Source organism: Mya arenaria, chromosome 9 (genome assembly GCF_026914265.1).
Source record: "Mya arenaria isolate MELC-2E11 chromosome 9, ASM2691426v1".
Lineage (NCBI taxonomy): Eukaryota > Metazoa > Mollusca > Bivalvia > Myida > Myidae > Mya > Mya arenaria.
This window is the reverse complement of record NC_069130.1, coordinates 62,568,025-62,578,445: the sequence shown is the minus strand read 5'-3', so window position 1 is coordinate 62,578,445 and position 10,421 is coordinate 62,568,025. Positions and strand designations below refer to the sequence as shown.

General features: G+C 34.9%; 1 protein-coding gene across 2 annotated transcripts in view; it reads left to right on the top strand.

Annotated features, from left to right (window-relative positions):
- The first annotated feature begins 358 nt into the window (after positions 1-358).
- The window catches only part of LOC128246830 (dynamin-like 120 kDa protein, mitochondrial), a 35,387-nt gene continuing 25,324 nt past the window's right edge, over positions 359-10,421 (top strand). The window contains exons 1-12 of one of the 2 annotated variants that reach the window (XM_052965299.1): positions 359-495; positions 1,744-2,164; positions 3,258-3,398; positions 4,930-5,002; positions 6,058-6,105; positions 6,603-6,676; positions 7,178-7,231; positions 7,717-7,821; positions 8,307-8,393; positions 8,630-8,706; positions 9,310-9,427; positions 9,917-9,991. In XM_052965299.1, coding sequence (XP_052821259.1) covers positions 470-495; positions 1,744-2,164; positions 3,258-3,398; positions 4,930-5,002; positions 6,058-6,105; positions 6,603-6,676; positions 7,178-7,231; positions 7,717-7,821; positions 8,307-8,393; positions 8,630-8,706; positions 9,310-9,427; positions 9,917-9,991 — 1,299 coding nt within the window. In that variant the 5' untranslated portion in view covers positions 359-469. The remainder of the gene's footprint in view (positions 496-1,743; positions 2,165-3,257; positions 3,399-4,929; positions 5,003-6,057; positions 6,106-6,602; positions 6,677-7,177; positions 7,232-7,716; positions 7,822-8,306; positions 8,394-8,629; positions 8,707-9,309; positions 9,428-9,916; positions 9,992-10,421) is intronic. The other variant, XM_052965300.1, reaches the window with a different exon arrangement.

Below are 10,421 nucleotides of genomic sequence, written 5' to 3'. Positions count from 1 at the left end.
GATGAAAACGAAGTCATGTCTTCCTAATGTTCTCCATAAGAACTATTTGATTTTGTTGAAAGTTTAGACATTTTATATTAACATGTTGGCATGTATTCTCAACACAATATACATGTACCATGACAGGCCTCAACACGACATATTGTTTAGACTTGGGGAACCATATACAGATATATCCTGTTTCATAAGTACTGGTTTTGACCGAATATTGCAAAAGCCTTGATTTTGTTGTACAGTCATTTGCTTCGTCGGCTTGATTAAATTGATCTTCAGCATACATGATCATAGAACCGTGTTTACAAAAAAAACCATGTCCATTAAACCAATTGCCGTTTTGACTAAAACTAATTACAAGACAGTCTCATTTTCGGCATGATTTTGTTTTTATCCAATAAATGACAGAAAGAAAGTCATTTAACATTATTTACTTTTTATTCAGCAGGTTCTTTTGCATGGGATCGGATTCACAATGATGGTTTATAGAGGGAAATTTGGGTAACTTACATTGTCTTTTCATACTTGTAAGCGAATGTCATTTTGTAGAAAAATAGTTTTATTGCAACTTTTCAATTTCATCATCATGATTATTTCTGTCATTTGATCCAGCCAATATCACGGGCTCTGGTAGATTTTATTCACCCAGTTTCCTGGCATTAAAATACCAGAGTATTCTTATATGCTGTTTATGAAACGGAATAACGTGACATGTACCACTCAGTTTCGTCAGGCCTTTATGACCCGTCGGGGTCGACATCCCTTCATGCAGCTAGGTTAATTACCGACACACATTAATCACACCAATATGTCTTAATTACCGCAGTGACAAGCCTCATCCAAAGAGTAACCAATATTGACGCAGCTTATCTTTATATAATAGTAGACCGATAGCAAGAAGGCGTGTCGGCCGTATACTCATGTGTTGATCTGCTATCTAATGGTTGGCTGATCACCAGAAGGCTTGTCAGAAATTTTTTCTTGACCATCATCCAATCACGTTTGTGGCTCTCCCAAACTCATCCCATAATAAAATGGCATTAGGTGTGGAATACATCGGACCTTCACCTTTCCAATATTATTAACCTTCGATTTTAAATTAAACAACATGTGCTATTTGATGGGTCTACTCAATTTGTAATTTAATATGAACAATTCCCGCCGCACACAGCTTTGCATTGTTCTTCCAAATTTTGTCAAGTTGAAATTTTGACAAATACAATGAAAGTCTAAAAATATTTCACACGTGTAGCAGCAGAAAGTAGAGTAGTCAATTAAAGATGGTGAATTTTTCTGAGAAGAAGTTGTTTAGAAATTTACATTTATTTGCTTGTTCACATAGTTTTTATCCCTGATGTCCAATGTCAGAACCCCGTTGAAGTGATTCCTCGCTCTGTCATTGCAATTGACTATCAAGAACGCCAATTTGAATTAAGTTTAAAGTGAAGTTTTATACATGAAAAACAAATCATTCCATCTAAGAATTTCAACATTATTAGGTATTTTTTTAATGAAATATGACAATTAAGCAAATTCGGTCAGAAATAATTAACTATGTAGTGCACATGGATACAAGTGATGAATAGTGTGATTGATATCAATATCAGGGATGTAAACACAGTACGGCTGGATATTTAGTACCTGTACCAATAGGCACTTTGACTTGATATCATCATTATTGTTTAGATCCTTTACCATTAATTTGAAACTTCCAACTGGTAAGTTATTCCTATTCTCTTTCTTTTATAGGGCCTATTGCAGTCACTGCATAAAAAATGGCACCCGAGAAAAGGCTAACCATATGCCATCAACTGTGTTAGCAACTATAGACTGCCATCCAGTAGTTTTATACAGAGCCATTGGATCTCATCCTACTTCAAGTGTAAAATTGCCCAACAGTCAAGGAATTGTTGTGCGCTCAAAGCCTGTGTTATTTCGATGTTTAATTATTAATCATAATAATGTTAGAATAAGGAACTTCTTTTCATCAGTTCACAAAATAGCTAGGCCACTTAAGACGGAATTTTTAGTGCCTAAAGAGCTGATTTATAAGAACAGTTATAGAAATGCGAGTGGAATGGGTCGTATGCTAGGCAGCATTGGTAGGTTTCTGAAGATCCGATACTTGGTCCTAACAGGTGCCATCGGTGGAGGTGTAGCTGCAAATCAGGTACATGTACTTCTGTTTGGTTAGCACACATTGCCGTTCTCAAGTCCCGTCATTTTCTTTGTTTGTTGAAATAAGTGCATGATTATAAAGAGATACAAATTAATTTCGATATTTCTATGATTTTGTAATACAGTCGAAACTCGTTGGCTCGATATCTCATGGCTCGATTTCCTCGTTGGCTCGAACCAAATTAAAAGGACCGATTTTTATTTACTCTTTGTTCATATAAATTTCGATCGGATGGCTCGATATCTTGAGGGTCGATTTTTCTCCCCGCTCGAAGTCGTTTTCGCGGTCCCAAACAAGAATTTCACACTTTGATTTGGTTGCTTGGGTCGATGTCATTTTGGCGGGCTCAGTTAAGAATCTCACGCCTTGATTTGTTTGATTGGCTTCATTTAGCACAAGGCGCTAATCGATTAAAATTGCTTGACTGATATTATAATTATTATCGAATTTAAATTGTTTAACAGTTTGAATAAACATGCCATCACTTTAAGTTATGTCTCTAATTGTTATCCATCCCTAAATTACTATGCATTTTGATATAACTTTTAAGCTATATTTGTGTTACCCACTGTTTACAATTGCTTGTTTTCGCATAAATGTATTTTTATTATAAATAAAAAATAAAATGATATTTTCTAATAATCGAATAAGTCTATTACGAAATTTAGGGTGCGTAACTATGCCCAATAAATACTCTTCCTTCTCTTGCGGAGATAGCGTAGCCAATAACAAACGAGGTAAATAAGGATTTATGTAACAAATGAAAAAATAACATTCTGTAAGCAATCCCGCTTGGCTCGATATTCTCGAGGCTCGAAGTACTTTGGCCGGTCCCTAGAATATCAAGCCATCGAGTTTCGACTGTATTTCATTTTGTGGTACATGATATTTTTGTATTAAACTTTGCAAACATTCATTAAAATACATTTCTTTTTTTGAAATGAGGTTTGTAGATTATAACAAAAAACCAAAAGCATTATTTTGTTGCAAAAAGCCCCTGGTAAGTTTTTGTTTTGCCTAGTTATTTTGTTTGCTCACATTCAACTTGCACTTTTATTATGCATTGGTTTGATTTTGTTTTCAGACTTATGAGAGCTGGAAGCAGTACATTCCGGATTTAGAATGGCTGAAGGAGTATATCCCTGATGAAAGGAAGTTGTCCAGGATTGCCGCTCAGTTTGCTGGTGCCCAGGATCTAGTCAGTAGGGTCAGGATACCAGATGCGGTGAGGAATGGTTTAGTTTCTATGTCACTTGGGAAGCCTGTCAGCTGGTGTCATCCTTGACGGTGGCTTCCATTGCAACAGTGTCACACTTTCTTTCTGTAGAATAGTCTTTGAATGCCTTGGTGCTCCAGACAGACCACACACCCAGTTCTTGGAATTCCAGTGATTGTATTGGTTATACAAACATAAAATGAGTTAGGTCTAAATAGGATAATGATGCATATATGTACAATAACTTAATCATGGCCTAGTTAATCTGTCATCATGCTAGATTTCTTTAGTTTTCCAGTGATTTATAAAGATGTTAGGCTTGTTTGTTTTCAGTTACTGAACATACATCAGAACTTAGCAATTAAGGCTAGTGCGAGAACATATGAATTTCTCAAACTGCACTAATCACATTATATCTGTTTAATTTACAGTGAAACTGCGTTCCCTCAAACAAGCGTTCGTTCGAGAACCGGCATTCCCTCGAGGTCGGAGCTTGGTCCCGAACTTTTTTCCTTCTATGTTCATATAAAATATACCCACGCTGCATCGAAACCTAATTATGTCGAGCAGTCGAGCAATATCCTCGGTCCCAAGTTCACAAATCGTGCACAAAACCTTATGGCTACCTCGAGGACATAAATTCACACTTTTTCCCGAACGCGTGTTTTAAAATAAACAAACATTTGCTAGGTGTTAAAATTTTCACAAGTTGTAAAAATTGCAATGACAGTTGAAAGGCAATTTGATAAGGTGTGAAAAACCGTTTATCACTGTTAACGCATGACAGATATTAGTTGATATGGGCATTTGAGATGATAATTATGAGAAGTTACTGACGATAAGTAAATTGTGAGAAATTTAAATGAGTAATAAAAATATGAATAAAATACCATATCGATCCAACATCGGATTGAACAGTTTCGCGAAACCGAAATCTTGTCACAAGATGCGCCAATTAACAATCCTTGATTTTGCGAAACATAAATCTGAATAATGCCACAATATGTACTGTGATACAAATGTTGCTTGTTACGAAAATGTGCTTTTTTGTTTAAATAAACATTTCTATTTATTAATTTATTGTTTTTTTCATTTGCGTTTTACATTTAGTTTACGACAAACTTTGAACATATTAGCGATTTCCACAACGCAACACATAATCGTTGTCTTAGTAAACAGTCTGTTTGATGACTTCAACATTAAAATACACTGAAAGATATTTCATATCAAACTGGAAAATTGAAAATCGGGTCGTTCGAAACATCGGTTCCCTCGAGGTTTTGGCTCGGTCCCTGGCGACCTCGAGCGATCGCAGTTTTACTGTAGTTCAACTTCATTAGTTATAAGCACTTAAGGCCCAAACATAATTTATTATGTTTAACAATATTCATGTACATCATCGTACAGTCCTACATAAATTATTTTCCTGTAAATGTATCTTGAAATGTTTTAATAAAAAATGAACTTTTAGTATTAAAGTATTATTTTCAATTTAGAGGAGAAATGGACAAGATTTAACCATTTTAGGACAATATTTCAGGCAACATTGAAGAAGTTTACAGACTGGCTGGATGAGAGTAGAAAAGATATATCTTCAGCATTTTTTGCAGATGGTATGGGTTGTTCATCATTCATTTATTTGTCCATTTGTAATATAGAAATAGTCAATGATTTCATCTTATTTTTATACATTTAATGTGTGCACCATGTTTTAGGGGATTTTCTTTGTATTCATCAACTAATTACTCCCATATTAGAATGGTAACAAGTTGGTGGAGCTTAACTGTTCAGTGATCAGCATGTGGATAAATTACAAGTCTATTTCCTCATACCGCTTGTTAGATATTGAACGCTTTCTTTGACAACATGGTACTAAACTGTTACTTTAACCTTTACCTTCAACATTTATATTTAACATCGTGCAAAGGCAGTGTTATATGTCCAATAAGGTACTAGTTCCCAGTAATATAATATTCCCATCAGAAACTGGTTCCCAGTGATATATTCCCATCAGATACTGGTTCCCAGGGATATAATCCCATCAGATACTGGTTCCCAGGGATTTATTTCCATCAGATACTGGTTTCCAGGGATATATTCCCATCAGATACTGGTTCCCAGTGATAATGGTCTCGAGTACCATTCATTGCTGTAATTCTGTATATAACAGCCTTCTAACAAATGTTGAAACCTTGAATGTTTCTTAAGATAAATTCTGGGGTTTTCAAAGTAAGAAATATTAGCTGACTTCTACTAAACTATGAAATCTTTTTGAAACTTAAGACAACATTGAAAGCACTTGAAAAGTAAATGTGGTACACAAATTTGTGTCCAATGTTTTTGAATCATACCCAACGGTATATTACCAGTGATCGAAATTAGCACAAGCCTGCAAGCCCTGCACTGGTAAAATGTCTTCCGGGCTTGCTCAAATTCTGAAATTTATATAGCAGGGCTTGTTCAAAAATATGATTCCATGCAAAAGTATAAGAATTCGGGCTTGTTCATCCGAAAGTCTAATTTCGATGACTGTATTACTATTTCCTTCCATGGATATTATTAATCTGATAACTTGAAAATCTGAAAATATTTCACATTTGTTTAAACCTTCTGTCTTACATATTCCCTGACTGATGAAATGATTCTCTCCCTTGGCTATTTTCAATAGGGAGGGGAGTTTTAATTGATGGCACGGGTCTGACAGCTATGAACGCAGGTTTGTAATTCTTTCGCAGTTTAACCAGATAAATTTTATCATTGTTCTAGCTGTTGAGTATAATAATAACACTGATCTTTTTCTATTTTGAACTAGGTAGTGGCAAGACCCACGCTATTGTTATTTAAGACAACATGGTACTCAAGACCATTACCATAAAAGAAAAATAATTGAGATAATCTCCCTTGAAGAAGAGCATTTTCTATAATTCCTGACATATAGTCTTCCTTTTTCTCTACAAGTAGAGGTTTGAGTTTCAGTGGGTGTGTGATTGATTATAGATGTGCTTGCTTTGAAAACATGAAATCTTTCAGAAAATTGTCTTATTCCAAACACATGCTTTATTATAGTATATGTGATTGCATTGATTATTTTTTATTATTAAATTGACATTGACAGTATCTAGTTAATACCTGTAACAATAACATGATATATTTACATATTATATAGGATAGTCAAGGTCTGTGTGAAATAACAATGTTAATATTGTGTCACAGATGTACATGTTGACTCCGGTAACAGTCTGCTGCCTAGTGTGGGAATAAACTTGAAGAGAACGACAGAGTCAAAGGTGAGAGATGGTAGAACTTGAATGTGGGTTGAGGTGTTCAGGCTTATGTCTCTGCCAAAGGGAATTGCCAGCCAGATTCACATTCAATCATTCAGATGTGCTTTGACAACCAAACATTTATTCAGCAGTTTACACCCACCAAATTTCCATTTATTAGTGAAAACAATCCCCCTATTTCCATTTGGCCATATTTTTTTTTATTAAGTGAGTGAATGCGCACTGGCTACAATACAGGCATTCAAAAGTCATTTAGCGCTGAACACCAAGATGATGAACTTTAATTTTGGTCGTCAAGAATCTTCATGGTAGTACCTGAACAACAAAGATCTCTAAATATGTACTTAAATACAAAGCAATACATAAAACATACAATATGAACATATTAATGTACTCTTAACTTTAATTGTTGTATACCTTGTTATTCCATTACTGATCTGCCTTGTGTAATTGACAATTGATAATTATTTGATTAAATGTACATGTACAGAGGTTGTTTTTCAGCCTGACGGACAATCCAGGCAGGACAGCCTTAGTGATGAAATCATTAAGATCCAGGTACATTCATTTTGTACTTAAAATTACAATAAGATGTGTATGCATCATTGAACAGAACATTTTGAAACTGTCTACTGGTATGTTATTCTGTGCATATTCATTGTTATCCTGTTCTTTGTGTAAGTTGAATCTCACTAGTGTAGGTGGCGATGGCCAAATGTTTAGTGTATCAGACTCTAGATAAGGGAGTCCCAGGTTTCATTACTGTAAGCCTCGTGGATCATTTGAACTGGTCATCACCCAGGAAATTCTGTTTAAAATATTTGTAAATTGGAATCATTTCAAACATCAAACAGTATTATGTCATGGTACAGGCTGATATATGTCAGAGAGAATGTTAGTTATCGGGTGGGTTAGTTCAGTTGGTGAAGCATCTGATTTCCAAATTTGGTTGAGTGTTTGATCCCCAGACATTTACAGCTACTTTCCTACGGTTAATATTTTCTATAGACATTGAAATAAGACCTGCACGCTGTATCTTTCAGACAAAGTACCAGAAAGAGGTGGACAGGTTGGAGAAGGAAAACAAGGACCTGAGGAAACAGCTGAACCTCATGGAGACGAAGACGGGCAAGAAACGCAAAATGAATGTAAGAAATATCAATTCTCATAAATATATCAATTCTCATAAATAGCCTTATAGAGTATTTTATTGACTGGATAAAAATGCATTTAATTCACTTTTAAAGGAAATAACTTTCATCAGAAACGAATCAGTCTTTTAGTTGTTTATGGGACTGTTATGTTAATAGTCTGAAAATTCAAAAAGTTGAGAGTGGTCCTGCAGTAAAGGTGCAAGCCTCTCACCCAAGTGGTTGTGGGTTCGAGCGCACTTTCTCATAGCCTCTTTAAAAGGACACAGTACTGGTTTCTGCCCAGGAAACAGACTTGAGAGTGATTTTAGAGCAATCAGCTTTTATCACAATCAAGCTAAAATCAATTAATCTTAGAAAAATAGAAGATGAATATTTTTGTACTTAGGTCTAGAAAATACTAAAAAAACCTATGTTTTTGCTTTCTCTAGTGATTTAAAATGGAATATTACCATAACCCCCGTCTGTCTGTCTCTTTCCAGAAATCTTTGATAGACATGTACTCTGAGATTTTAGACGTGTTATCTGGGTTCGACTCTAGCTATAATACACAAGATCATTTGCCCAGGGTAAGTGGTTTTGTTACATACAAATTATTAAAAGTATCTATAAATACATGTACATCCAAATTGCCACAGTCTATCTTGTCTGTTTGAAACAAAAAAAGGCTGTTGGCTTTTCTTCTGTGGTGCTCTTGTTAAAAGTTCAATGATAATTCACAGGTAAATGTTAATATGGAAGGGGATGTTTTATGACATATCATTCAATAAAAGCTTTACCTCTTACAATCATTGTTATGTTGCAGGTTGTAGTGGTGGGGGACCAGAGTGCCGGGAAGACAAGTGTTCTGGAAATGGTTGCCCGGGCCAGGATCTTCCCCAGGTATGGTGATGATGTGTGCGCCAGGCTCTATAATGAAATTTTGTTAAACAAAAATTGTAGAGTCCTTATATTAAGGATTGAATGTTTAAGTATTGCAGTTCATCGGTGTATGTTAACATGTGCACTGATTATTGGTACAACTTCAAAATATTTCAGTCACAAATAAGCTGCAATTTAAAAAGTATTCACTGCTTGTATAAACACTAACTGTGTGCAAATTTACTGTGAGATAAACTACCTTCAAGATTAAAAAAATACTCTCAATGATCTTTAAGTTGTATAGAATTGGCTGTTTGAACGTCAATAGTGTCAGTGACGTCATTTATTAAATCGATGTCACATTCCTTTATACACAATGAAAAATTAATTTGACCAATAATAATTGCAAGGGACGTGTCAGACAACTTCCAATTCATTGGAATAATGTTATTGAACTAGTGATAAAGAAACCGCTTTTTGAAATGAGCAGTTACAACTATTATGAGTTTTGATTATTGGAAAACAATTTGCATGATATCATGAAATAAAACAAACAGAAGTAATCTTTCGCCTCTTCTTGATTCATACATTTGAAATGCCGCAATATTATTTCCATGGCAACAGGGGTTCTGGGGAGATGATGACAAGGTCACCAGTCAAGGTCACTCTGAGTGAAGGTCCCTTCCACATAGCCCAGTTCAAAGACAGCAGTCGAGAATTTGACCTCACTAAGGAAGAAGAGGTTTGTCTTTTATCTTTGTTAAAAGTCCTTTGAAATGATCATCAAAAGGCCACAGCTCAAGGTAACTGTGTGATGTACTAAATAGTGGAAAATTTGGTTTTACTGATAGTATTAATTTCTGGTTTTAACACATTAATCATGAGCATTGAAACCCACCCAAAAATTAAAACATATATTTTGAGTGACTTCAAATATAATTAAGAACTAATAATAGAATAAATAGCATAAATTCTACAGAATTGAGAAGTAAACAAAACAATTATTTTTTATCTTTATCTCCTTTAGTTGAGAATTTGACATCAATAAGAAAGATTAGATATTGTATATATGCCATCTTGCCATATGTAATTAAGCTCAGCTGTAGAAAATCGCATTGAACAATTTTGAAAAGATGCAGATCTAATATAGTTCATTGTCAGGAGCACTACACTGATGAAACTTGTGTATAGAGGCAGGTCTGAAGAAATCAATCTGTCTTTAATATTTCAGACAGAAGCGCTGAGACGCGAGGTGGAGCACAGGATGAAGAAAAGTGTCAGCAAAGGCCAGACTGTCAGCAACGAGGTAAGATAGGGGTTCTATATATGGAATAGGGCCTCATTTTGGCTAAAGTTTTATAGGCTCTTTTTGCTGAGAAATTCATATAGAAATGTCTAGTTGTGAAGGAGAAAAAATCGCTATAGAATACACTATTACTGTTCATTTAAATATCATATTTGTTTAACTGGCAATTAAAGCCATCTTCATCTTGTATGTATTTCATTTAATGGTGCCTGGTCTAGTTGTGATTTCCCCTCAACCTTGAGATCATGGGTTTAAGCCCCACAAGGGGTAGTTCCTCTTGGCCTCTCCAACAGAAAACCATTATTCAATATATTGCTTATCCTTATCCTTAGTTATGCATCAGTGATACCATTCAGTCTATTGTTTAATTATTTCTACAGTTATTCCAAAACACTTCGATTCTACCTTAGATTTAACTTTAAATATATTT